At 58.6% G+C, this 27,989-nt stretch overlaps 3 protein-coding genes across 5 annotated transcripts in view; 2 read left to right on the top strand and 1 right to left on the bottom strand.

Moving 5' to 3' along the window:
* Window positions 1-10,847, top strand: part of LOC139226907 (bridge-like lipid transfer protein family member 2) — a 73,496-nt gene extending 62,649 nt beyond the window's left edge. Inside the window, 4 exon segments of the mRNA XM_070858000.1 lie at window positions 1,250-1,383; window positions 3,290-3,391; window positions 5,323-5,457; window positions 9,041-10,847. Coding sequence (XP_070714101.1) covers window positions 1,250-1,383; window positions 3,290-3,391; window positions 5,323-5,457; window positions 9,041-9,232 — 563 coding nt within the window. The 3' untranslated portion in view covers window positions 9,233-10,847.
* Window positions 10,848-14,428: 3,581 nt separating this feature from the next.
* Window positions 14,429-17,724, bottom strand: emc6 (ER membrane protein complex subunit 6). 2 transcript variants are annotated; one of them, XM_070858039.1, is made up of 2 exons: window positions 17,564-17,724; window positions 14,429-16,088 (listed from the first exon to the last, which is right to left on the bottom strand). In XM_070858039.1, exon 2 carries the CDS (start codon window positions 16,070-16,072, stop codon window positions 15,740-15,742), a length of 333 nt encoding a protein of 110 aa, XP_070714140.1. In that variant the 5' UTR covers window positions 16,073-16,088; window positions 17,564-17,724; the 3' UTR covers window positions 14,429-15,739. The 2 variants fall into 2 exon arrangements, with proteins under 2 accessions (XP_070714140.1, XP_070714139.1); XM_070858038.1 differs by having other exon boundaries at window positions 14,429-16,091; window positions 17,564-17,723.
* A 173-nt stretch (window positions 17,725-17,897) lies between these two features.
* Window positions 17,898-27,989, top strand: part of shpk (sedoheptulokinase) — a 35,041-nt gene continuing 24,949 nt past the window's right edge. The window contains exons 1-2 of one of the 2 annotated variants that reach the window (XM_070858040.1): window positions 17,898-17,984; window positions 24,621-24,782. In XM_070858040.1, coding sequence (XP_070714141.1) covers window positions 24,627-24,782 — 156 coding nt within the window. In that variant the 5' untranslated portion in view covers window positions 17,898-17,984; window positions 24,621-24,626. The remainder of the gene's footprint in view (window positions 17,985-24,620; window positions 24,783-27,989) is intronic. The other variant, XM_070858041.1, reaches the window with a different exon arrangement.

The following is a 27,989-nucleotide window of genomic DNA, read 5'->3' on the forward strand; positions in this document are numbered from 1 at the left end:
CTGGGGGCGGTGTCCGGGGAGGGGGGTGTGGAGGATGGGGGCAGTGTGTGTGTGGGGGGGATGGGCCTGGGGGCGGTGTGTGTGTGGGGGGGTGGGTCTGGGGGCGGTGTCCCGGGGAGGGGGGTGTGGAGGATGGGGCAGTGTGTGTGTGGGGGGGGGGGATGGGCCTGGGGGCGGTGTGTGTGTGGGGGGGTGGTCTGGGGGCGGTGTCCGGGGAGGGGGGTGTGGAGGATGGGGCAGTGTGTGTGTGGGGGGGATGGGCCTGGGGGCGGTGTGTGTGTGGGGGGGTGGGTCTGGGGTCGGTGTGTGTGTGGGGGGGATGGGTCTGGGGGCGGTGTCCGGGGAGGGGGGTGTGGAGGATGGGGCAGTGTGTGGAGGATGGGGCAGTGTGTGGGGGCCCGGCAGCCTTTGAGCAGGATCTCACTGTACACACGTTTGTCTGCATGGCGTGGTGTTTGTGTATATTTCTGGGTGTGTGCAGGTTGGAGTTTGTGTGAGAGAATGTTGGAGTGTGTGCATAACTGAGATCACCTATTTCCATCTCCGTAGCATCACCTGTCTCCGCTCTTGCCTCAGCTCATCCTCTGCTGAAGCCCTCATCCCTATCTTTGTTACCTCTAGACTTGACTATTCCAACGCACACCTGGCCGGCCTCCCACATTCTACCCGACATAAACTAGAAGTAATCCAAAACTCGGCTGCCCCGTGTCCTAACTTGCACCAAGTCCCGCTCACCCATCAGCCCCCTGTACTCGCTGACCTACATTGGCTCCCGGTTAAGCAATGCCTCAGTTTCAAAATTCTCATCCTTGTTTACAAATCCCTCCATGGCCTCGTCCCTCCCTATCTCTGTATCTCCTCCAGCCCCACAACTCTCCCCTCTCTCCTCCCCCCCCCCCCCCTCGAGATGTCTGCGCTCCTCTAATTCTGTCCCCTTGTGCATCCCTGATTATAATCGCTCCACCATCGGTGGCCGTGCCTTCTGTTGCCTGGGCCCCAAGCTCTGGAACTCCCTCCCTAAACCTCTCATCCTCTCTCTCCTCCTTCAAGACATTCTTTAAAACCTACCTCTGACCAAGCACCTGCACTAATTTCTACTTATGTGGCTCGATGTCATTTGTATCCCATAATACTGCTGTGAAGCGCCTTGGGAACTTTCACTACATTATATAAATACAAATTGTTGTGCGTGCGAGAGTGTGTGACCTTGCACAGTTTTTACACACCGCCTGTTTGACGTGCTGTACAGGGATCGCAGTCAGTGTGAAGTCTCGGCAGCTGATGGTGTCCGAGGAAACTGGTAACATGGGAACGGGGAAAGGAGTCTCGGCTGGACTGAACAGGGGGTCGGGAGTGAGGAGATCCTTCCGGAAGCTTCCAGAGGTAGGTCAGCTCCACCTGCAGGTAATTGGAGAGATCGTGTTTGTCCAATCTAGGTTCTTCCCCCCCCCCCTGCCAGCTATGTTCCCTGTAACTTCTTTCAGGGGCTGCGTGTGCCATTCAGTGTACAGTGCATGTGCGGATTTTACACTGAGCTGCAGGCAAGCCGGCTGCACGGGATCCCAGGAGCGGCTCGGAGCCCCAGACCCAGCCCACTCCATGTCCGACCTCCCCTGACGGTGCAAACTCTGGCTGGGGGGGAGGGGGGTGTCCCACACAAACCCTTCCCGTTCCGCTCACTGGGCCCACACATCCTCGGCTCCGTTCCCAGCCCTGCCAGAGTATCCCATCGGCCGTGGCTCAGGGGGCAACAGGAGGCAGAAGATTGTGGGTTCAAGTTCCGTTCCAGAGATTTGAGCACAAAATCCAGGTCGACTCTCCCAGTGCAGTGCTGAGGGAGTGTCGGAGGGGCAGTGCTGAGGGAGTGTCGGAGGGGCAGTGCTGAGGGAGTGCCGCACTGTCGGAGGGGCAGTACTGAGGGAGTGCCGCACTGTCGGAGGGGCAGTACTGAGGGAGAGCCGCACTGTCGGAGGGGCAGTACTGAGGGAGCGCCGCACTGTCGGAGGGGCAGTACTGAGGGAGCGCCGCACTGTCTGAGGGGCAGTACTGAGGGAGCGCCGTACTGTCGGAGGGGCAGTACTGAGGGAGCGCCGCACTGTCGGAGGGGCAGTACTGAGGGAGCGCCGCACTGTCGGAGGGGCAGTACTGAGGGAGCGCCGCACTGTCGGAGGGGCAGTACTGAGGGAGTGCCGCACTGTCGGAGGGGCAGTACTGAGGGAGTGCCGCACTGTCGGAGGGGCTGTACTGAGGGAGTGCCGCACTGTCGGAGGGGCAGTACTGAGAGAGCGCCGCACTGTCGGAGGGGCAGTACTGAGACAGCGCCGCACTGTCGGAGGGGCAGTACTGAGGGAGTGCCGCACTGTCGGAGGGGCAGTACTGAGGGAGCGCCGCACTGTCGGAGGGGCAGTACTGAGAGAGCGCCGCACTGTCGGAGGGGCAGTACTGAGGGAGTGCCGCACTGTCGGAGGGGCAGTACTGAGGGAGTGCCGCACTGTCGGCTGTGCTGTCTTTCAGATGAGACGTTAAAACGATGCCCCACCTGCCCTCTGAGGCAGATGTTAAAAATCCCACGGGTGGCCCAGCCCAATCCCTCCACTCTCAGACTGGTAAACAGACAGATACATTCCCCTTCAGCTCATCCAAATCTCTGCAGCCCATGTCCTAACTCGCACCAAGTCCCACTCACCCATCACCCTGTGCTCGCTGACCTACAATGGCTCCCAGTCCGGAAACAACTCAATTTTAAAATTCTCACCCTCTGGATCAAATCCCTCCATGGCCCTCGCCTGTCCCTATCTCTCTAACCTCCTGCAGCCCTTGTTGCTTTAATTGCCCTGCCTGGGGGTACTGGGACCACCCGGATCGGCCCCGTTGCTGCCCACGGACTCCCTCGACCTGGGCACGGACAGGACTCTGCCACCGTGCAGTCCCCTGACCAAGCGCTTTGTCAGCCTCCTCTCGCTTTCCCTGGGTTCTCATCCATCCCCAGTGCAGTCAGGAACGGGACAGTGATGGTTCAAAGTGCGTCAGGAACGGGAGCGTGTGAGGGTTCAAAGTGCGGTCAGGAACGGGACAGTGATGGTTCAAAGTGCGTCAGGAACGGGAGCGTGTGAGGGTTCAAAGTGCGGTCAGGAACGGGACAGTGATGGTTCAAAGTGCGGTCAGGAACGGGAGCGTGTGAGGGTTCAAAGTGCGGTCAGGAACGGGACAGTGATGGTTCAAAGTGCGGTCAGGAACGGGAGCGTGTGAGGGTTCAAAGTGCGAGTATTTCCTGGTTTCTCTCCCGCAGCACCCGGTGGACGATATCGATAAGATGAAGGAGAGAGCGGCAATGAACAATTCCTTCATCTATGTGAAGATCCCGCAGGTCCCGCTCTGCGTCAGCTACAAGGTGAGAGGTGCCGGGAAAGCAGTGACTTCAGGCGTTCGACAGCCTGAGCAACAGACGGGGGCAGTAATTCCACCCAGAATACACGATGGAAGTGTGTGGCTCTGTCTCTGTATCTAACGTTACCTGCCCCGGGAGTGTTTGATGGGACAGTGTAGAGGGAGCTTTACTCTGTATCTAACCCCCTGTACCTGCCCTGGGAGTGTTTGATGGGACAGTGTAGAGGAGCTTTACTCTGTATCTAACCCCCTGTACCTGCCCTGGGAGTGTTTGATGGGACAGTGTAGAGGGAGCTTTACTCTGTATCTAACCCACTGTACCTGCCCCGGGAGTGTTTGATGGGACAGTGTAGAGGGAGCTTTACTCTGTATCTAACCCCCTGTACCTGCCCTGGGAGTGTTTGATGCTGGTCCTGTGTGCACTAAATGGCATTGTTCTCCTTCTCTCCTTCCCGGTTAACTTATTCCCAAATCAGTTGGGTGAAAATGATCATCGCGTTCCCTTCTTACTCAGAACTTTTAATGTGTGGTCACTGGGATTTGAAACTCTCAGCATCAGGACCAATTTGCCTGGAGACGTTTTGTCAATTCCGTTCATAATTGTGTTCAAAATCAGAAAGGGTTTTGGTAGAGTACATACCGTTCCCCGGGGCAGGAGGGTCAGTAACCAGAGGGACACAGATTGACGATAATCGGCAAAAGAGCCAGAGGGGAGAGGAGGAGAATGTGTGATCGGGAACGCGCTGCCTGAAAGGGCGGCGGGAACAGATTCAATAGTAACTTTCAAACCGGGAATTGGATAAATAATTAAAGGGAGAAAATATTACAGGGCTACGAGGAAACAGCGGGGGGGTGGGCGGGAGGGGGAGTGCTGCTGATTGGATCGCTTTCTCACAGAGCCTGCACAGGCACAATGGGCCGCATGGCCTCCTGTTCTGTGATTCTGTAATGTTGAAATCTTAAATCGCATCTTTTTTTCGAAAGAAAATAACTGCACCATCCTGAACACTGCCTCGGGATTAGGAGCAGTGAGCCCTGCCCCAGGATTAGGAGCACTGGACCGCTCCCTGTGATTAGGAGCACTGAGCCCTGCCCCGGGATTAGGAGCACTGAACATTGCCCCAGGATTAGGAGCAGTGAGCCCTGCCCCAGGATTAGGAGCACTGGACCGCTCCCTGTGATTAGGAGCACTGAGCCCTGCCCCGGGATTAGGAGCACTGAACATTGCCCCGGGATTAGGAGCAGTGAGCCCTGCCCCAGGATTAGGAGCACTGGACCGCTCCCTGTGATTAGGAGCACTGAGCCCTGCCCCGGGATTAGGAGCACTGAACATTGCCCCGGGATTAGGAGCAGTGAGCCCTGCCCCGGGATTAGGAGCAGTGAGCCCTGCCCCGGGATTAGGAGCACTGAACATTGCTCCGGGATTAGGAGCAGTGAGCCCTGCCCCGGGATTAGGAGCACTGAACATTGCCCCGGGATTAGGAGCAGTGAGCCCTGCCCCGGGATTAGGAGCACTGAGCCCTGCCCCGGGATTAGGAGCAGTGAGCCCTGCCCCGGGATTAGGAGCACTGAGCCCTGCCCCGGGATTAGGAGCACTGAGCCCTGCCCCGGGATTAGGAGCAGTGAGCCCTGCCCCGGGATTCGGAGCAGTGAGCCCTGCCCCAGGATTCGGAGCACTGAGCCCTGCCCCGGGATTCGGAGCACTGAGTCCTGCCCCGGGATTAGGAGCACTGTACCCTCTCCTGGGATTAGGAGCACTGTGGTTTATGGTAACTGATTAAGTAAAATTTTCTGGGGCTCTTCTGTTGGTTTGGGTTTGACATTTGGCACTTTTGTGTAACTTGGATTCCCAGTCCTGGGAATCCTCTCTGTTGTCTGTCCCCACCATGCCCTCTGATTCGGTGCCGGGAATTCCTGAACTTGTGTCTGTTTCAGGGGGAGAAGAATATCGAAGACTGGAAGGATTTCAACCTGGTTTTGCCGTGTCTGGAATACCACAACAACACGTGGACCTGGCTGGACTTCGCCATGGCTGTCAAGAGAGACAGTCGCAAGGCTCTGCTTGCTCAGGTAGGCCTTCCGGGTCTGTCCTGAGTTAGCCCTTTCCCACTCGTCGGAAGCATGAGGCAGTTCAGCTCAGAGATTTCTGAGAGCAGTCTAGGACCAGGGATCACAGTCACAGGATAAGGGGGCGGCCATTTAGGACTGAGATGAGGAGAAACTTCTTCACTCAGAGGGTGATGACTCTTTGGAATTTACCCCAGAGGGCTGTGGAGACTCAGTCGCTGAGTATATTTAAGACAGAGATCGCTAGATTTTTGGATATTGAGGGAATCAAGGGATATGGGGACAGTGCAGGAAAGTGGAGGGGGCTCGAGGGGCTGAATGGCTGACTCCTGCTCCGAATTCTGATGTTCTTATATCCCCGTCAACCCCTTGAATCCCATTCCAACTCAGACATCTTCATCGGCTCCTCAGGTAATGGAAATATATCGGCCGTTCCTTCATCGTCGCTGGGTCACAATCCTGGAACTCCCTCCCTAACAGCACGGTGGGAGCACCTTCACCACACGGACTGCAGCGGTTCAAGGCGGCGGCTCACCACCACCTTCTCAAGGGGCAATTAGGGACGGGCAATAAATGCCGGCCTTGCCAGCGACACCCACATCCCAGGAATGAATAATAAGAAAAAAAAATCGCAATCCCCATCAGCCCGGTGAATCCCATTCCCGGTCCGACCGGTAGCTGGCTGTCAGTCCCGTTCTGTGATTATGTAAACTCCGATTGAGTGTCGAGGAAGGGTATTCCACAGCCCAGTGTGTATGTTCCCGGCCCTGTCCCCATCTCGCTTCTGCCCACTGTGACACTGAGCCACACACAGGCCGACCTTGGTCACCGCTGAGCACACACCAACATGTAAAATGGCGGACAGGATAAGACCCACTGGTCCATGCAGCCTGGCCCCATCCAACCTAGTCCTGCCCTTAACTCAACCGTGACCCTGCTCCTCCCAAACCGAGCCAGGTGCAATCACTGGACTTCATTCATTTATAAACCTCGGTCAAATCGTCGCTGAATCTGCTTTTCTAAAGCACACAGAGCTTTACCCAGAGCGGGGTGAGAATGTGGAGCTCGCTGCCACAGGGAGGGGTTGAGGTGAATAGTATCGATGTATTTAAGGGGAGGCTGGATAAACACATGGGGGAGAAAGGAATAGAAGGATATGGTGATGGGGGGAGATGGAGAGGGTGGGAGGGGGCTGGTGTGGAGCATAAACCCCGGCACGGGGCGGGGGGCCGGACACTCGGCACGGAGCGGGGGGGCCGGACACTCGGCACGGAGCGGGGGGGCCGGACACTCGGCACGGAGCGGGGGGGCCGGACACTCGGCACGGAGCGGGGGGGCTGAACACTCGGCACGGAGCGGGGGGGGAGGGGCCGGACACTCGGCACGGAGCGGGGGGGGGAGGGGCCGGACACTCGGCACGGAGCGGGGGGGGGGGACACTCGGCACGGAGCGGGGGGGCCGGACACTCGGCACGGAGCGGGGGGGGGCCCAATGGCCGGATTCTGGGCTGTAAATAATTTGTAATTCTCTGAGCCTGTCTGACTAACAAAAGTTTTAAACTGGGAATTAATGTGCCTGGGATATTTGCAGTTATACAAATAACAACAACAACTTGAATTTATATAGCACCTTTAACATAATGAAACGTCCCTTGGCGCTTCACAGGAGTATTCTGCGATAAAACTTTTACACCGAGTACCTGAGATATTAGGGCAGGTCACCCGGCCCCTCGAGCCTGCTCCGCCATTTAATAAGATCATGGCTGATCTGATCACGGACTCAGCTCCACTTCCCTGCCCGCTCCCCATAATCCTTTATCCCCTTATCGCTCAAAAATCTGTCGATCTCAGCCTTAAATATATTCAATGACCCAGCCTTCACAGCTCTCTGGGGCAGAGAATTCCACAGAGAGAAGAAATTCCTCCTCATCTCAGTTTTAAATGGGCGGCCCCTTATTCTGAGACCATGCCCCCTAGTTCTAGATTTCCCCACAAGGGGAAACAGCCTCTCTGCATCCACCCTGTCGAGCCCCTTCAGTATTTTGTACGTTTCAATAAGATCACCTCTCATTCTTGTAAACTCCAATGAGTAGAGGCCCAACCTGCTCAACCTATCTTCATAAGTCAACCCCTTCATCTCAGGAATCAACCTCGTGAACCTTCTCTGAACAGTCTCCAATGCAAGTATATCCTTCCTTAAATACAGAGACCAAAACTGTACACAGTACTCCAGGTGTGGCCTCACCAATACCCTGTACAGTTGTAGCAGGACTTCTCTGCTTTTATACTCTATCCCCTTGCAATAAAGGCCAACATTCCATTTGCCTTCCTGATCACTTGCTGTACCTGCACACTAACTTTTTGTGTTTCATGCACAAGGATCCCCAGGTCCCTCTGTACTGCAGCACTTTGTGACTTCTCACCATTTAAATAATAATTTGCTTTTTTTATTTTTCCTGCCAAAGTGGATAACCTCACATTTTCCCATATTATAATCCATCTGCCAAATGTTTGCCCACTCACTTAACCTGTCTATATCCCTTTGCAGATGTTTTGTGTCCTCCTCAGTTTGCTTTCCCACCCATCTTTGTATCATCAGCAAACTTGGCTACATTACACTCGGTCCCTTCATCCAAATCATTAATATAGATTGTAAATAGTTGAGGACCCAGCACTGATCCCTGTGGCACCCCACTGGTCACTGATTGCCAACCGGAAAATGACCCATTTATCCCGACTCTCTGTTTTCTGTTAGTTAGCCAATCCTCTATCCGTGCTAATATATTACCCCCACCCCGTGAACTTTTATCTTGTGCAGTAACCTTTTATGTGGCACCTTATCGAATGCCTTCTGAAAATCCAAATACACCACATCCACTGGTTCCCACTTATCCACCCTGTTCGTTACATCCTCAAAGAACTCCAGCAAATTTGTCAAACATAATTTCCCTTCATAAAACCATGCTGACTCAGCTTGATTGAATTATGCTTTTCCAAATGTCCTGCTACTGCTTCCTTAATAATGGACTCCAGCATTGTCCCAGCGACAGACGTTAGACTAACTGGTCTGTAGTTTCCTGCTTTCTATCTGCCTCCTTTTTTAAATAGGCGTGTTACATTTGCGGTTTTCCAATCTGCTGGGACCTCCCCAGAATCCAGGGAATTTTGGTAAATTACAACCAATGCATCCACTATCTCTGCAGCCACTTCTTTTAAGACCCTAGGATGTAAGCCATCAGGTCCAGGGGACTTGTCCGCCTTTAGTCCCATTATTTTACCGAGTACTACTTCATTAGTGATAGTGATTGTATTAAATTCCTCCCTCCCTATAGCCCCTTAATTATCCACTATTGGGATGATTATAGTGTTTTCTAACGTGAAGACCGATAGAAAATATTTGTTCAATGTCTCTGCCATTTCCCTGTTCTCCATTATTAATTCCCCGGTCTCATCCTCTTGGGACCAACATTTACTTTAGCCACTCTCTTCCTTTTTAAGGAGTGTTTTGAAGGAGGAAGGAGAGGCGAAGAGGTTTAGGTAGGGAGTTCCAGAGCTTTTAATATGTCGCCCCCCCCCCCCCCCCACAGGTGATTAAGGAGAAACTTCGCCTGAAACCGGCCTCGGGGTCGGAAGCAAAGGGGAGGAGCACTGAGCCTAAAACAGACGGAAATCTCCAGCAGCAGGAGGAGGATGAGAAAGCACGCCTGCTGATCGGGTCAAAGCTGATCTCTGGCGACAAATCGTCAAGCAAGAAGTCGCTCTTTGGGAAGCGGAAGTGAGGCGTGAGAACGATCCTTGAGCTCTGCCAACAAACTCTTCGACTCGCCAGCGATAACTTGGTGGGTGTTGGATGTGACCCTGCTGTTTCCCCACCGACCACCAGACTCCTGATTATAACCCGAGGCACTTTGAGCTGTGTAAAATTGTGTAAAAAAAAAAAGTTATTAAAAAAAAGCTTAAAAATAAACTGTGATGTAAGTAATATTCACACTAAAAGCTGCACTGTTTTGTAGTAACTGTAAAATTTGTAATTTACTGATTTTTCTGCCTTTGAAGTGTAATCGTGATTTTAAAAGAAATTGAACATTGAATAGTCCTTTCCCACTTTACCAAAAAAGAAAGTTCTGGAAACTTTAGCCAAATGACTATGAAACGCTTCCAGCAGTGGCCCTGGGACGGTATGGTTCGGTTCACACAGTCCCTGTCTGGTCCCAATTTATGGACGGTTCCTGGGTGATACAGGTTTGTGTTGGTCCAATTTATGGATGGTCCCTGATTTATGCAGGTGCTTTGGGCCGAGACTTGTTTGCAGACGGTCCCTGGGCGATGCAGGTTTGGGTTGGTCCAATTTATGGATGGTCCCTGATTTATGCAGGTGCTTTGGGCCGAGACTTGTTTGCAGACGGTCCCTGGGCGACGCAGGTTTGGGTTGGTCCAATTTATGGACGGTCCCTGGGTGATACAGGTTTGGGTTGGTCCAATTTATGGATGGTCCCTGATTTATGCAGGTGCTTTGGGCCGAGACTTGTTTGCAGACGGTCCCTGGGCGATGCAGGTTTGGGTTGGTCCAATTTATGACCAAGGTCCCTCCCATCTTGTCCCCTGCATTCCCTCCAACACTGAGATCAGCCGCCGGCCAGGCATGGAGCGTGGGATCTTTCCGACATTAGCTGGAATACAACGCAGCTCCCTCAACCTCCGGCCCCCACTCTCGAGGGGCAAACGAGCTGAGCTCCAGCTCCCACCCTCAATAAAACCATTTTCGTTTCTTTTGGAATGTAGAAACCAAACTAGGAAGCAGCCAATCAAGGGGGAATAAGTGCTACAGAATCGGTGTCTGTTAATTCAGTGTTTCTGCATTTTAACGCTTGAAGCATTCTGCCCAAAATCTTGCGGGGAAAATTTTGACACTGGGGACAGCATTCGCGTGATGTTTTATTGGCGGGGGGAGAAGAGAGAGAATTTAAAAATGTATCACCCCCCCGCTCCCCTCCCTGTTTATGGTCCCCTCCTCCTCAGGTTTGCAGGTAAACCTGGGGACTGCGAATGACGGGGTCTGACTGAGAACACCCCTCTATAACTTTGTGAAGTTACTGTTGTGCTGCTTATGAGCGATTGGCTCCCTGATCAGAGCTACAGTCTATAAAGGGTAAACTCACGCTGTGGGCTCCCCACTTCTCGATCTGGGTTTCTACTCTACACGGTTGGGTGAGCCAGGATTCCTCATACTATGTGTCGGTGTAATCAACGCATTGCTTTTTAAGAATTATTGATTTTTTTTTAAAGCAGGTGCTGCTGTTGGTCGCAGGTTCTACTGTAACAGGTTCATGAACTTACATTTGGTGTAAAAAAATTACTGCGAAAACCAGGGAATAAAGTTGTTTTGTAACAATTTATTGTGCGTGTTTCTGATTGAGTCGGAAGGTTACAGAGACTTGTCGCTCTTGGTTTCTTATAATATAAAGAGAGAACTTGCATTTCTATAGCGCCTTTCATGACGTCCCAAAGTGCTTTACAGCCAATGAAGTACTTTGAGTTTAGTCACTGTTGTAATGTAGGAAACACGGCAGCCAATTTGCGCACAGCAAGCTCCCACAAACAGCAATGTGATAATGACCAGATAATCTGTTTTAGTGATGTTGATTGAGGGATAAATATTGGCCCAGGACACCGGGGAGAACTCCCCTGCTCTTCTTCAAATTAGTGCCCTGGGATCTTTTTCGTCCACCTGAGGGCAGACAAGGCCTCAATTTAACATCTCATCTGAAAGATGGCCCTTCAACAATGCAGCGCTCCCTCAGTACCGCCCCTCCGACAGTGCGGCGCTCCCTCAGTACTGCCCCTCCGACAGTGCGGCGCTCCCTCAGTACTGCCCCTCCGACAGTGCGGCACTCCCTCAGTACTGCCCCTCCGACAGTGCGGCGCTCCCTCAGTACTGCCCCTCCGACAGTGCGGCGCTCCCTCAGTACTGCCCCTCCGACAGTGCGGCGCTCCCTCAGTACTGCCCCTCCGACAGTGCGGCGCTCCCTCAGTACTGCCCCTCCGACAGTGCGGCGCTCCCTCAGTACTGCCCCTCCGACAGTGCGGCGCTCCCTCAGTACTGTCCCTCCGACAGTGCGGCGCTCCCTCATTACTGCCCCTCTGACAGTGCGGCCCCTCCGACAGTGCGGCGCTCCCTCAGTACTGCCCCTCCGACACTCCCTCAGTACTGCCCCTCCGACAGTGCGGCGCTCCCTCAGTACTGCCCCTCCGACAGTGCGGCACTCCCTCAGTACTGCCCCTCCGACACTCCCTCAGTACTGTCCCTCCGACAGTGCGGCGCTCCTCATTACTGCCCCTCTGACAGTGCGGCCCCTCCGACAGTGTGGTACTCCCTCAGTACTGCCCCTCCGACAGTGCGGCGCTCCCTCAGTACTGCCCCTCCGACAGTGCGGCGCTCCCTCAGTACTGCCCCTCCGACAGTGCGGCGCTCCCTCAGTACTGCCCCTCCGACAGTGCGGCGCTCCCTCAGTACTGCCCCTCCGACAGTGCGGCGCTCCCTCAGTACTGCCCCTCCGACAGTGCGGCACTCCCTCAGTACTGCCCCTCCGACAGTGCGGCGCTCCCTCAGTACTGTCCCTCCGACAGTGCGGCGCTCCCTCATTACTGCCCCTCTGACAGTGCGGCCCCTCCGACAGTGTGGTGCTCCCTCAGTACTCCCCCTCCGACAGTGCGGCGCTCCCTCAGTACTGCTCCTCCGACAGTGTGGCACTCCCTCAGTACTGCCCCTCCGACAGTGTGGCACTCCCTCAGTACTGCCCCTCCGACAGTGCGGCGCTCCTTCAGTACTGCCCCTTCGACAGTGCGGCGCTCCTTCAGTACTGCCCCTCCGACAGTGCGGCGCTCCCTCAGTACCGCCCCTCCGACAGTGCGGCGCTCCTTCAGTACTGCCCCTCCGACAGTGCGGCGCTCCCTCAGTACTGCCCCTCCGACAGTGCGGCGCTCCCTCAGTACTGCCCCTCCGACAGTGCGGCACTCCCTCAGTACTGCCCCTCCGACACTCCCTCAGTACTGCCCCTCCGACAGTGCGGCGCTCCCTCAGTACTGCCCCTCTGACAGTGCGGCACTCCCTCAGTACTGCCCCTCCGACACTCCCTCAGTACTGTCCCTCCGACAGTGCGGCGCTCCCTCATTACTGCCCCTCTGACAGTGCGGCCCCTCCGACAGTGTGGTACTCCCTCAGTACTGCCCCTCCGACAGTGCGGCGCTCCCTCAGTACTGCCCCTCCGACAGTGCGGCGCTCCCTCAGTGCTGCCCCTCCGACAGTGCGGCGCTCCCTCAGTGCTGCCCCTCCGACAGTGCGGCGCTCCCTCAGTGCTGCCCCTCCGACAGTGCGGCGCTCCCTCAGTACTGCCCCTCCGACACTCCCTCAGTACTGTCCCTCCGACAGTGCGGCGCTCCCTCATTACTGCCCCTCTGACAGTGCGGCCCCTCCGACAGTGTGGTACTCCCTCAGTACTGCCCCTCCGACAGTGCGGCGCTCCCTCAGTACTGCCCCTCCGACAGTGCGGCGCTCCCTCAGTGCTGCCCCTCCGACAGTGCGGCGCTCCCTCAGTGCTGCCCCTCCGACAGTGCGGCGCTCCCTCAGTGCTGCCCCTCCGACAGTGCGGCGCTCCCTCAGTACTGCCCCTCCGACAGTGCGGCGCTCCCTCAGTACTGCCCCTCCGACAGTGCGGCGCTCCCTCAGTACTGCCCCTCCGACAGTGCGGCGCTCCCTCAGTACTGCCCCTCCGACAGTGCGGCGCTCCCTCAGTACTGCCTCTCCACTGGAGTGTTAGCCTAGAATTTTGTGCTCAAGTTTCTAGAGTGGGAAGTGAACCCACAATCTTGTGACTCCGAGGCAACGGAGTTCATGTTCGAACATGGCTGCTGTTTTTTTCGGTAGAATGGGAGGGAATCTAACAACTGGGATTGCCTGTTGTCTGAATCCACAGCAAAGTGGTTCCTGAGGCCTCATTTATACCAGGGCGGCGAGCCGCTGGGTGGATGAATGAGAGTCCCGGTATCCCTCTCAACCACCAAGCTCATGGTCTACAGGGCTGTAGTAATACCCGCCCTCCTGTATGGATCTGAGGCACCTCAAGTTACTGGAGAAATATCACCAACGATGTCTCTGCAAGATCCTGCAAATCCCCTGGGAGGACAGACGCACCAACATCAGTGTCCTCGTCCAGGCTAACATCCCCAGCATTGAAGCACTGACCACACTCGATCAGCTTAGCTGGGCAGACCACATAGTACGCATACCAGATACGAGACTCCCTAAGCAAATGCTTTATGCGGAGCTCCTTCATGGTAAACCATCCAGAGGTGGGCAGCGGAAACGTTACAAGGACACCCTCAAAGCCTCCCTGGTAAAGTACGACATCACCACTGACACCTGGCCGCAGATCGCCTGAGGTGGAAGCCAGGCGCGGGCAGCGGAAGGAGCGTGCTGCAAACCAGCCCCATCCACCCCTTCCCCCGACGAATGTCTGTCTCACCTGTAACAGGGTCTGTGGCTCTCGATTCAGAGGGACTGCCTATGATGATGATGTTCATGGCCCTGAAAACTTGTGTGCCTCTAACACACATGCTGTAGACTGAGACTGGGAGGTGTAAACAGAAAGCAACGGGGCACTTTTAAGACCCAACTTTGAAATTGATAATGCAAATTGTTTTTTTTGCCCTCTATATGCCTGTTTTAACCTTGGGTCAGAAGCAGAGAGCACGTGTGTCTGTGTCTGTGTCAAAACGCCTCTCCCCCAGTGATCTACAAACACCCCAGGTAGTCCCAGCTGGATGACGAGGGATTCAGTTGTGGGACGAATGGACCAGGCAGCGCAGGCTCGCTACAAGGTGCACTAAACCGGGAACATGTCACAGGAGCTCGAACCCAATCACTGGTGAGCTCGAGACAGATTTCAGGGGGGAAAAAAAACTAGAATCAGAAAGAATTGAAGGTGGATGGTTAGGTTTTTATTGTAACCAGGCAGCCTAACCTGCCTGTGAACAGTGAACACAAATTAAGATAACGTTATTTGCTATTTTTCTCCAGCATTCACTGGTTCCCACAAAACAACTTGTTAAAAGTGAACCAATCACCATCAGTAGTGACATTTAATCCTTGATACTGCGATTGTGAATGTGCTGCACACTGACATTGACACTGATTCCGGCCCCATGCTCCTGCGCTCTTTATTAACCGGGCCTGGTCTTCCTGCAAACATTTCCGTCGTCTCCCATTTTGCCAAGTACCGGTGGTGACCCACAGATTTCACCAGGTGCGATTAGAGACACACCTATGGCACACTCTCTGCTCCCAATCACCCTCTGCAGGAATTGTCATTCCCATGGGAGCCCGTTGGTCTCAGTCTGGAATACCCGTTAAACACCGGGATCTGCCCCCCAGACACAGGGAGGGAGGGAAGGGAGGGAGGGAAGGAAGGCAGACACGCCGCACAAAGTGCATCACGGGGAGTGCGCTAACCTGCACTTTCTGCCCCACCGCATCTCAACCCGGGACCCATCCCGCCACAGAGCTGCTCCGTGCAGACCCTCCAGCCAGATACCAAGGGTTCGAAGCACAGCCATTGCCCTCACAGTGCTCCAGAACTCCTACCCATGGACCCCGTGGGGGGAAAAAGGGTTGTGCCAATGTTCGAGTGGGGGGGGGGGGGGGGGGGAAGGGGCTGTGCCAATGTTTGGGGGGGGGGGGGGGGGCACATGTAGCATGCAGTGACGCGAGGACAGGTTGTGAGGTTGTGCTTTATACACCGAGGAGCAGGAGACTCGGGCCCGAACTGATGTCGGACCCTCACACAGCGGGTTTTACACGGCAGGCGGAGGTAAGCAGGGAGGGGAAAGTGCCGGGAAAAATCCCCTTTTTACAACACGGTAAAGGAATTGGAAATTCCTGCCCCCTCCTCCCAGGAGCAGGGTCAGTTCCCTGACCCCTCACTGACAGGTTCTAGGGAAACGAGGAATGAGTTCAGACGCACTGGTTGATAAACACAAATCCTTCGGCTACTTTTGAGTTTGTCCTGGGATGGAAATTTTCTAACAACATTTAAAAAACGTAAAACCCTACAGAACTCAACGGCAACAGAACCTAAAGTGGAATTTGATTTTACAACAATGAAATGTATCGGTGCAGGTTGTGACTCTACAATGGGTTTAAATTAAAGATTCGTTAAGTGGACACGGCGAGAGAGAGCGAGAGCTTTGCACCGTCCCGACTGTCTGTGAGGGGGCACACACCCCCCGGCTCAGTACACATGCACCATGCCGTACAGGAAGGTCCAGAAGAGGATGTAGGTGAAGAGCCCACCCACCAGGCCCCCAGTGAAGAGGGGACGGCGGGACTTGAAGTACTTGCTCCAGCGACGGCCAGCTTTCACGATCAGCAGCACGGAGAGGAGGAAGGAGGCGATGAAGTAGAAAACGAAACCAGTCAGCGCCGTCAGCCCCAGGATCCCGGCGGTGGCTCCCGAGAGCGCAGACACTGATGTGCGGCAATAGTCCAGGATGGCACCATTGCCTCGCACTGCCAGCTCGCTGATAAACTGTGGGCCTTCCCGTTTAAAGCCCATCGCAGCCATCGCAGCCTCAGTAAGTCTACTGGAGAGAAGAGCACTAGAGTGAACGACAGGGCCCAGCGATCGGACACAACAACATGCATTTATATAGCAACTTTAATATAGAAAAATGTCTCAAGTCACTTCACAGCAGCATAATCAAAACTTCTGATATTGAGCCACATAGGGAGATATTGGGACAGGTGGGTTTTAAATAACGTATTAAAAAGGAGGAAAGAGAGGTTTAGGGCCTTGGCAGCTGAAGGCACGGCCGCCAATGGTGGAGCGATTAACATCGGGGATGCTCAAGAGGCCAGAATTGGAGGAGCGCAGCGATCGCGAAGGGTTGTGGGGCTGGAGGAGATTAGAGATAGGGAGGGGGCCAGGCCATGGAGTGATTTGAAAACAAGGATGAAAATTTTAAATTCAAGGTGTTGCCAGACCCCGCGGGAGCCAATGTAGGTCAACAAGCACAGGGGGGTGATGGGAGTACGGACAGGGGCAGCAGAGTTTCAGATGAGCTGAAGTTTGCAGAGGGTACGAAGTCAGCCAGCTGAGAGTTGGAATAGTCAAACCTCGAGGTAACAAAGGCACAGATGAGGGTTTCAGCAGCAGATGAGCTGAAGCAGGGGCGGACACGTGCGGTTGTGGAGATGGAAGTAGCTTATTTTGGTGATGGAGAGGATATGTGGTCGGAAGCGCAGCTCAGGGTCAAATCAGATGCCAAGGTTGCAAATAATTCGGTTCAGATCCAGACAGATGCCAGGGAGAGGGATGGAATCGGTGGCTAGGGAAGAGAGAGTTTGGCAGATACAGAGTAAAGCTCCCTCTACACTGTCCCATCAAACACTCCCAGGGCAGGTACAGGGGGTTAGATACAGAGTAAAGCTCCCTCTACACTGTCCCATCAAACACTCCCAGGACAGGTACAGGGGGTTAGATACAGAGTAAAGCTCCCTCTACACTGTCCCATCAAACACTCCCAGGGCAGGTACAGGGGGTTAGATACAGAGTAAAGCTCCCTCTACACTGTCCCATCAAACACTCCCAGGGCAGGTACAGCACGGGGTTAGATACAGAGTAAAGCTCCCTCTACACTGTCCCATCAAACACTCCCAGGGCAGGTACAGCACGGGTTAGATACAGAGTAAAGCTCCCTCTACACTGTCCCATCAAACACTCCCAGGGCAGGTACAGGGGGTTAGATACAGAGTAAAGCTCCCTCTACACTGTCCCATCAAACACTTCCAGGGCAGGTACAGGGGGTTAGATACAGAGTAAAGCTCCCTCTACACTGTCCCATCAAACACTCCCAGGGCAGGTACAGGGGGCAGTGTCTCAGGTTGTTCCGGGTGGTACCTGGGGACAGCGCCACCTGTCGGACGGACTGGGGAGCGGCGCCGCCCCGGGGTCCTCTCCCAGTGAGGTGTCCAGCGCAGTGCCGGCGGGCCTCCGCCCTCAGCGCGTCACCGCCCGCGCCCCGCCGCGTTAGTGCTCGGCCGCAGGGTAACTCACCGGCCTGCAGCTTCCCGCACCTCGCTCGGCCCCTCTCTCACACACACACGGACAGACAGCGGCGCCTGTACTGCGGAGTTCCGGAGCAACCTCCCGTCAGCTCGCCGCCATTGCCGCCTCGCCTCCTAACCTCTCACACTCGCTCGCGCCCCGCCCCCCGACCTCTCACCCCCCCCCCCGGGACAGCGCGCCAATCACAGGCCCAGCTGCCTGACAGCGCGGCTCAGATCCCCAGCGGCTGCGCACTCAGCGCCCTGATTGACAGGGCGTGTGGGCCCGCCCCTCCTGCGGCCCCGCCCCTATGCCAGCGTCTTCTCCGAAAGCCCCGCTCTGCCCTGTAGTCCCGCCCACTCTCCGGAGACCCCGCCCCTCCTGCAGCCCCGCCCACTCTCCAGGAGCGGGCTGCGCGAGCCTGCGGCAGGTGAGTGCTTCGGGCTGTGGAAGGTTCTGGGCGTTGAGCCGCCTCCCCGGGTCTCCGTGAGGTGTGGCCCCCCGCCCCCGCCATTACTGGCGCATCTTTGCTGCCGACCGCCGTCGCCAGTGTCTGCTAATGTGCGGCTGTACATCGCAGGCCGGCCCGGCCCTGACCCACCTGTGACCCCCCCCCCCCTGGGCCCTGACCCACCTGTGACCCCCCCCCCCCTGGGCCCTGACCCACCTGTGACCCCCCCCTGGGCCCTGACCCACCTGTGACCCCCCCCCCCGGGCTCTGACCCACCTGTGACCCCCCCTGGGCCCTGACCCACCTGTGACCCCCCCCCCTGGGCTGTGACCCCCCCCTGGGCCCTGACCCACCTGTGACCCCCCCCTGGGCCCTGACCCACCTGTGACCCCCCCCTGGGCCCTGACCCACCTGTGACCCCCCCCCGGGCTCTGACCCACCTGTGACCCCCCCTGGGCCCTGACCCACCTGTGACCCCCCCCCCCCGGGCCCTGACCCACCTGTGACCCCCCTCCCCCCTCCTAGGCCCTGACCCACCTGTGACCCCCCCCTGGGCCCTGACCCACCTGTGACCCCCCCCCTGGGCCCTGACCCACCTGTGACCCCCCCCTGGGCCCTGACCCACCTGTGACCCCCCCCCTGGGCCCTGACCCACCTGTGACCCCCCCTGGGCCCTGACCCACCTGTGACCCCCTCCTAGGCCCTGACCCACCTGTGGCCCCCCCCTGGGCCCTGACCCACCTGTGACCCCCCCTGGGCCCTGACCCACCTGTGACCCCCCCCTGGGCCCTGACCCACCTGTGACCCCCCCCTGGGCCCTGACCCACCTGTGACCCCCCCCTGGGCCCTGACCCACCTGTGACCCCCCCCTGGGCCCTGACCCACCTGTGACCCCCCCCTGGGCCCTGACCCACCTGTGAACCCCCCTGGGCCCTGACCCACCTGTGACCCCCCCCCCGGTCTCTGACCCCCCTGTGACCCCCCCCCCCTCCTAGACCCTGACCCACCTGTGACCCCCCCCTGGGCTCTGACCCACCTGTGACCCCCCCCCTCCTAGGCCCTGACCCACCTGTGACCCCCCCTGGGCCCTGACCCACCTGTGACCCCCCCCTGGGCCCTGACCCACCTGTGACCCCCCCTGGGCCCTGACCCACCTGTGACCCCCCCCCCTCCTAGGCCCTGACCCACCTGTGACCCCCCCTGGGCCCTGACCCACCTGTGACCCCCCCCTGGGCCCTGACCCACCTGTGACCCCCCCTGGGCCCAGACCCACCTGTGACCCCCCCTGGGCCCTGACCCACCTGTGACCCCCCCCTGGGCCCTGACCCACCTGTGACCCCCCCCTGGGCCCTGACCCACCTGTGACCCCCCCCTGGGCCCTGACCTACCTGTGACCCCCCCCCTGGGCCCTGACCCACCTGTGACCCCCCCTGGGCCCTGACCCACCTGTGACCCCCCCCTGGGCCCTGACCCACCTGTGACCCCCCCCCCCCGGGCCCTGACCCACCTGTGACCCACCCCCGGGCCCTGACCCACCTGTAACCCCCCCCTGGGCCCTGACCCACCTGTGACCCCCCCCCCGGGCCCTGACCCACCTGTGACCCCCCCCGGGCCCTGACCCACCTGTGACCCCCCCCTGGGCCCTGACCCACCTGTGACCCCCCCCCGGGCCCTGACCCACCTGTGACCCCCCCCTGGGCCCTGACCCACCTGTGACCCCCCCCCCCCCCTGGGCTCTGACCCACCTGTGACCCCCCCCTGGGCCCTGACCCACCTGTGACCCCCCCCCCTGGGCCCTGACCCACCTGTGACCCCCCCCTGGGCCCTGACCCACCTGTGACCCCCCCCTGGGCCCTGACCCACCTGTGACCCCCCCCTGGGCCCTGACCCACCTGTGACCCCCCCCTGGGCCCTGACCCACCTGTGACCCCCCCTGGGCCCTAACCCACCTGTGACCCCCCCCTGGGCCCTGACCCACCTGTGACCCCCCCTGGGCCCTGACCCACCTGTGACCCCCCTGGGCCCTGACCCACCTGTGACCCCCCCTGGGCCCTGACCCACCTGTGACCCCCCCCTGGGCCCTGACCCACCTGTGACCCCCCCCCTGGGCCCTGACCCACCTGTGACCCCCCCCCCCTGGGCCCTGACCCACCTGTGACCCCCCCCCTGGGCCCTGTCCCACCTGTGACCCCCCCCCCCCCCCCGGGCTCTGACCCACCTGTGACCCCCCCCCTGGGCCCTGACCCACCTGTGACCCCCCCCCCCCCCGGGCTCTGACCCACCTGTGACCCCCCCTAGGCCCTGACCCACCTGTGACCCCCCCTAGGCCCTGACCCACCTGTGAGCCCCTTCCTAGGCCCTGACCCACCTGTGACCCCCCCCTGGGCCCTGACCCACCTGTGACCCCCCCCCCCCCCGGGCCCTGACCCACCTGTGACCCCCCCCCCCCGGGCTCTGACCCACCTGTGACCCCCCCCTAGGCCCTGACCCACCTGTGACCCCCTTCCTAGGCCCTGACCCACCTGTGACCCCCCCCCCCCCCTAGGCACTGACCCACCTGTGACCCCCCCCTGGGCCCTGACCCACCTGTGACCCCCCCCTGGGCCCTGACCCACCTGTGACCCCCCCCCTAGGCCCTGACCCACCTGTGACCCCCCCCCCCCGGGCCCTGACCCACCTGTGACCCCCCTCCCCCCTCCTAGGCCCTGACCCACCTGTGACCCCCCCTGGGCCCTGACCCACCTGTGACCCCCCCTGGGCCCTGACCCACCTGTGACCCCCCCCTGGGCCCTGACCCACCTGTGACCCCCCCCTGGGCCCTGACCCACCTGTGAACCCCCCTGGGCCCTGACCCACCTGTGACCCCCCCCCGGTCTCTGACCCCCCTGTGACCCCCCCCCTCCTAGACCCTGACCCACCTGTGACCCCCCCCTGGGCTCTGACCCACCTGTGACCCCCCCCCTCCTAGGCCCTGACCCACCTGTGACCCCCCCTGGGCCCTGACCCACCTGTGACCCCCCCCTGGGCCCTGACCCACCTGTGACCCCCCCTGGGCCCTGACCCACCTGTGACCCCCCCCCCTCCTAGGCCCTGACCCACCTGTGACCCCCCCTGGGCCCTGACCCACCTGTGACCCCCCCCTGGGCCCTGACCCACCTGTGACCCCCCCTGGGCCCAGACCCACCTGTGACCCCCCCTGGGCCCTGACCCACCTGTGACCCCCCCCTGGGCCCTGACCCACCTGTGACCCCCCCCTGGGCCCTGACCCACCTGTGACCCCCCCCTGGGCCCTGACCTACCTGTGACCCCCCCCCTGGGCCCTGACCCACCTGTGACCCCCCCCTGGGCCCTGACCCACCTGTGACCCCCCCCTGGGCCCTGACCCACCTGTGACCCCCCCCCCGGGCCCTGACCCACCTGTGACCCACCCCCCGGGCCCTGACCCACCTGTAACCCCCCCCTGGGCCCTGACCCACCTGTGACCCCCCCCCGGGCCCTGACCCACCTGTGACCCCCCCCGGGCCCTGACCCACCTGTGACCCCCCCCTGGGCCCTGACCCACCTGTGACCCCCCCCCGGGCCCTGACCCACCTGTGACCCCCCCCTGGGCCCTGACCCACCTGTGACCCCCCCCCCCCCCTGGGCTCTGACCCACCTGTGACCCCCCCCTGGGCCCTGACCCACCTGTGACCCCCCCCCCTGGGCCCTGACCCACCTGTGACCCCCCCCTGGGCCCTGACCCACCTGTGACCCCCCCCTGGGCCCTGACCCACCTGTGACCCCCCCCTGGGCCCTGACCCACCTGTGACCCCCCCCTGGGCCCTGACCCACCTGTGACCCCCCCCTGGGCCCTAACCCACCTGTGACCCCCCCCTGGGCCCTGACCCACCTGTGACCCCCCCTGGGCCCTGACCCACCTGTGACCCCCCCTGGGCCCTGACCCACCTGTGACCCCCCCCTGGGCCCTGACCCACCTGTGACCCCCCCCTGGGCCCTGACCCACCTGTGACCCCCCCCCTGGGCCCTGACCCACCTGTGACCCCCCCCCCTGGGCCCTGACCCACCTGTGACCCCCCCCCCTGGGCCCTGTCCCACCTGTGACCCCCCCCCCCCCCGGGCTCTGACCCACCTGTGACCCCCCCCCTGGGCCCTGACCCACCTGTGACCCCCCCCCCCCCGGGCTCTGACCCACCTGTGACCCCCCCTAGGCCCTGACCCACCTGTGACCCCCCCTAGGCCCTGACCCACCTGTGACCCCCTTCCTAGGCCCTGACCCACCTGTGACCCCCCCCTGGGCCCTGACCCACCTGTGACCCCCCCCCCCCCCGGGCCCTGACCCACCTGTGACCCCCCCCCCCCGGGCTCTGACCCACCTGTGACCCCCCCCTAGGCCCTGACCCACCTGTGACCCCCTTCCTAGGCCCTGACCCACCTGTGACCCCCCCCCCCCCTAGGCACTGACCCACCTGTGACCCCCCCCTGGGCCCTGACCCACCTGTGACCCCCCCCTGGGCCCTGACCCACCTGTGACCCCCCCCTAGGCCCTGACCCACCTGTGACCCCCCCCCCGGGCCCTGACCCACCTGTGACCCCCCTCCCCCCTCCTAGGCCCTGACCCACCTGTGACCCCCCCTGGGCCCTGACCCACCTGTGACCCCCCCCTGGGCCCTGACCCACCTGTGACCCCCCCTGGGCCCTGACCCACCTGTGACCCCCCCTGGGCCCTGACCCACCTGTGACCCCCCCTGGGCCCTGACCCACCTGTGACCCCCTCCTAGGCCCTGACCCACCTGTGACCCCCCCCTGGGCCCTGACCCACCTGTGACCCCCCCCTGGGCCCTGACCCACCTGTGACCCCCCCTGGGCCCTGACCCACCTGTGACCCCCCCTGGGCCCTGACTCACCTGTGACCCCCCCCTGGGCCCTGACCCACCTGTGACCCCCCCCCTGGGCCCTGACCCACCTGTGACCCCCCCCTGGGCCCTGACCCACCTGTGACCCCCCCCTGGGCCCTGACCCACCTGTGAACCCCCCCGGGCCCTGACCCACCTGTGGACCCCCCCCCCCCCCCCCCCCGGTCTCTGACCCACCTGTGACCCCCCCCCCTCCTAGGCCCTGACCCACCTGTGACCCCCCCCCTGGGCTCTGACCCACCTGTGACCCCCCCCCTCCTAGGCCCTGACCCACCTGTGACCCCCCCTGGGCCCTGACCCACCTGTGACCCCCCCCTGGGCCCTGACCCACCTGTGACCCCCCCTGGGCCCTGACCCACCTGTGACCCCCCCTGGGCCCTGACCCACCTGTGACCCCCCCCCTCCTAGGCCCTGACCCACCTGTGACCCCCCCTGGGCCCTGACCCACCTGTGACCCCCCCCTGGGCCCTGACCCACCTGTGACCCCCCCTGGGCCCTGACCCACCTGTGACCCCCCCTGGGCCCTGACCCACCTGTGACCCCCCCCTGGGCCCTGACCCACCTGTGACCCCCCCCCTGGGCCCTGACCCACCTGTGACCCCCCCCTGGGCCCTGACCTACCTGTGACCCCCCCCTGGGCCCTGACCCACCTGTGACCCCCCCCTGGGCCCTGACCCACCTGTGACCCCCCCCTGGGCCCTGACCCACCTGTGACCCCCCCCCCGGGCCCTGACCCACCTGTGACCCACCCCCCGGGCCCTGACCCACCTGTAACCCCCCCCCCTGGGCCCTGACCCACCTGTGACCCCTCCTGGGCCCTGACCCACCTGTGACCCCCTCCTAGGCCTGGCCCTGACCCACCTGTGACCCCCCCCCCCCCCCCGGGCCTGGCCTTGACCCATCTGTGACCCCTTTGGGCCCAGTCCTGACCCACCTGCCGCTCCCTCAGCAGCACAGGCAGCCCCTGGGGGCCCGGGATGACCCGATCCCACACTAAACATAGTCACTCGGGTGCCTGTTGGACTCGTGTTACACGGTGGAAGATGCCTGTGGGTGAATTATTTTAGCGTGGGGTGGCCGTTGCACACCAGCCTCCACACGGGCTTGTGGGAGCGAGGTCTGGGTCCAGGGGCGGGGGGATCCAAGCCGACTGGAGACCAGGCTCCGCCGCATGTGCCAATACAGACACCGACTCAAACGTACCCCGACTGTCCTCCTTCCCACAGGACCTCGCTCTACGTGGAATTCAGAACCCGCAACGTGAGCCTCACCACCTCACAGTCTCGCTATTGGCCCGTGCTGTGCCTTCCCTTGGTCTTGTCCACGCTGCTCCACCTCTGGGCTCTGGCCTTCCCGCTCCTCCGTGCCTCGTCCATCCTCTCCACTCCCGACCTCCGGCCCACGACCTCCGCCACTCGCCGGCCCCCGGCCTCCGTGTTGTTGATTCTGTTGCAGCGGTGGCTAGCTTATTTTGATTTGGGACACTCAGAAGAGCAGTTTGAAGCGTGATGCGTATTGGCAAATCAGAAAAAGCTAGCCACGGCAGCAGCTGAATCCACTATCGCACCGGCCCTGACGCTATCCCACCTGTCACTCCACCCTCCCTGACCACACCCCACCTGTCCCTTTGTTTGATTACGATCCTGTGAAGCACCTTGGGATGTTTTATAAATGCTATATAAATGCAAATGTGTTTTCACAGTAGAAAATGAGTTTGCAAGTCCCTTCACCCCGGTACGTTTTGGGCCTGGACCTCGGTACCAGCTCAGTGAAGGCGGTGTTGTTGGAGGCTGAGAGCCGGGCAGTGGTTGACAGCCAGGTCCAGGAAACCAGGGCAGAGATCAGCAGCCCAGAGGGAGAGCAGGTAAAAGAAATACAGAATCACAAATCGAGCTTGCTTTTTTTGTAATACTGGCTGAAAGATGGCACCTCCAACAGTGCAGCACTCCCTCAGTATTACGCTGGAGTGTCGGCCTAGATTTTGTGCTCAAGTCTCTGGAGTGGGACTTGAACCCACAACCTTCCGACTCAGGCAAGGGTGCTACCCACTGAGCCACGGCTAACACACTGCTAATGCCAAGTTGCTTAATTTAAGATAATTGGTAAAAGAACCAGATGGGAGTTGAGACATTTCTTTACGCAGCGAGTTGTTGTGATCTGGAACGCGCTGCCTGAAAGGGTGATGGAAGCAGATTTACTAGTAACTTCCAGTGGGGAATTGGATAAATATTTGAAAACTATAAATTTGCAGGGCTATGGGGAAAGAGTGAGGGGAGTAGGACTAATTGGATCGCTCTTTCACAGAGCCGGCACAGGCACGATGGGCCGAATGGCCTCCTGTGCTGTGTGGTTCTATGAATTGGAATTAACTATTAATTTGAATTGTAAAAAAGAGCAAAATAAGGCCCCCTCTGCTGTTTTATATGGATGATTCGGACAAAAACAAAATCACTTTGCGTCAACAGAAGTTGACTTGTACCCAGTTATTTACGCACTGTTTTTCCTGGACGGTTGGCAGTGTTGTCACTTGGACTTTGGTAAGGTGCGTCCGCAGGTATGCAGAGTCCTCGTACCGTGCCATATCAGCTGTCAAAAGCACAGCCAGGGGGTGAGGTGGCTTGACCCATCCACCTCCACGGAGGTGTGTGGGGGACCTGACCCATCCACCTCCACGGCACAAACCTGGTATTGCAGTACTTCCAGGAACGGTGCAGTGGCTCTAGGCCTTTTGGCTAAGAGCATTGGCGCAGAGTGATCCTTGATGTGTGCAAGGTGACCTCTGGCGTTTGTGATTTGACAAAGAATTGGAAAGATTGGCAACGAAAAATTTAAAAAAAAAAAAACTCCCCCGTTCGCTTGGCTGAAGAGCCGCAGAAACCTGGAGAAACGGCAGCACTTTTCCGGAGCTCTTCCATCACAGTTACGGCGGACGAGCGGGAAAAGCCCTGCCTTGCTCCAACCCTGTGGAAATTCCCCCCCCCCCCCGTAGGGAGTTGGATAAGAACCTGAAAGAAAAAGATTTGCAGGGGAAAGGGGACTAGCTGAGGTTGATCTTGCAGAGAGCCGGCACGGGTTCGACGGGTCATACTGGGGAGCGCCTCTTGATCTGTATCTAAGACTAGAGTGATGCTCTGGTGGTGGTGGTGGTGCGAGCAATTTAACATGGCGGATTAAGAGCAATGCAACGTGCGAGAGGGTCCATCAACCCTACCCCCTCGTATTCGACAGGTGTAATGTATTGTATGCATTACACCTGTCAAATTCTAATTTGATTTGTTTAATGTTCCAAAGTTTTATTTGTTAATTTGTTGGTTAAAGGGGCACTTGATTTTATATTTTCAAAAATAGTTGCAGAGCTGTTGGAGTCCCCCCTTTATCTATTGGGGACTTGGCCTGGAGGGTGTTGCACGGGGGCAGTCCCGTGCAGTAAGTTTTTAAGTCGGTTCACGGACCCCCAGGCCGCCTTCATTTTCTGCAGTCTGGAGGAGTCCATGTTTACGTGCAATATGTGAGGTTGCAGCCCCTCTTCCATTATTTGAAGGAGCTGCTCCTCGATTTCTGGCTGCACTTCAGTCCCACGCTCCTGACCTTTAGGCACCCGGTGTAGAGGGGAGCGTGCAGGTCAGAGGGCCTCCTCGTAGGACTGTTCCTGGGCTGCTCAAAGTGGCTATTAACCGGTCCAGGCAGTGGGCAGTCAAGGGAGTCATTCAGCTCGACTGCCTGCCTCTCTTCCATGGTTATGTTCGTGCCAGGGTGTTCCTGGAGATGGAACACGCAGCGTCCACCGGTACGCTCGTGGCCTTCTGCGAGAAGTGGGCACCGGAGGGACTGGAGTGCATCATCACCCCCAGCAACAACATTTTCATTTGATTGATTCCCAGTTAATTTCTAAATTTACGGGTTCTAGTGCCCTTACCAAAAAGGGGCACTTGATTTAAAGTTATGTTTTAAAATAGTTGTAGAGCTGTTGAGTTGGGAGTGGCTTAGCCAGTCACATGATGTTCACAAGACTCAATAAAACCCCAGTCAGTTGGGTTCAGGGGATCCACGATGAGACAGGTGATTGTGAGTCTGGTGGATAAACCAACTAGTTCTTAATAGCACTGTGTCGCTATGGATTCTTAAGCAAAGAACCCATGAAGCAAATACATTACAGCGGGTGACTTCCGCTTGGGGCTGCAACCCTAATTCCTGAAAAGCTGAGAGCGAGAGAAAATGAGAGGACTATTAAGCTGAGTTTAGTGTGGCCCAAGTTGGGAAGGAGATACTGGCCCTGGAGAGAGTTCAGCTTTGTGACACTTGGGAAGAAAAGAGACTGGGTAAACCAAAATTATAGCCCCTGGAGGAGGGGGGCTAAGGAGTGATGTAATTGAGATGTTTAAATAATGACATGGATTGACAGATAGTTGGAGAACATCACTTCAACTCTTCCGTCTTAGTAGAGGAATCCAGAACAAGGAGACCTAAGCTTAGAATTTAAATTAAACTGGTTAAAAGCAAATCTGGGAATGAATAGCATAGATGCATTCAAGGGAAAGCTAGGTAAGCACATGAGGGAGAAAGGAATAGAAGGATATGTTGGGATTAGATAAAGATTGGTGGGAGGTGGCTCATGTGAAGCATAAACACTGGCATGGATCAGTTGGGCCGAAAGGCCTGATTCTGTGCTGTAAATACTATATAATACTTTGAATCTTCTATTGTGAGAGTGTTGAAGGCACTGTCCCAGAAGGCCACAGATACAGAATAGAAACATAGAAAATAGGAGCAGTAGTAGGCCATTCGGCCCTTCAAGTCTGCACCACCATTCAATATGATCATGGCTGATCATGAATTAATTGAGGTGTTTAAAAGCAAGAGAACTGAGATATGTAACTTGAGAAGTAATGATGTAATGGTATGAAGAAAAGGCGGGGAATCAAGATTAAAAAGATGGCATGGGCTTTGGCCGAATGGCCTATTCCTAAGCCCGAGAGTTCGCCTTGCAGGTGGGTCTATCTCAGCCTCCTTCGAGGCAAGGAAAACCTCAATTAAAACTCAAATCTGCCAGGTGTGGCCTGTGGTAAAAGAA

Source organism: Pristiophorus japonicus, chromosome 16 (genome assembly GCF_044704955.1).
Source record: "Pristiophorus japonicus isolate sPriJap1 chromosome 16, sPriJap1.hap1, whole genome shotgun sequence".
Classification (NCBI taxonomy): Eukaryota; Metazoa; Chordata; class Chondrichthyes; family Pristiophoridae; genus Pristiophorus; species Pristiophorus japonicus.

What these genes read in the sequence shown, in the direction of transcription:
- emc6 (XM_070858039.1), bottom strand. Translation starts at nt 16,072, where the DNA reads ATGGCTGCGATGGGCTTTAAACGGGAAGGCCCACAGTTTATCAGCGAG.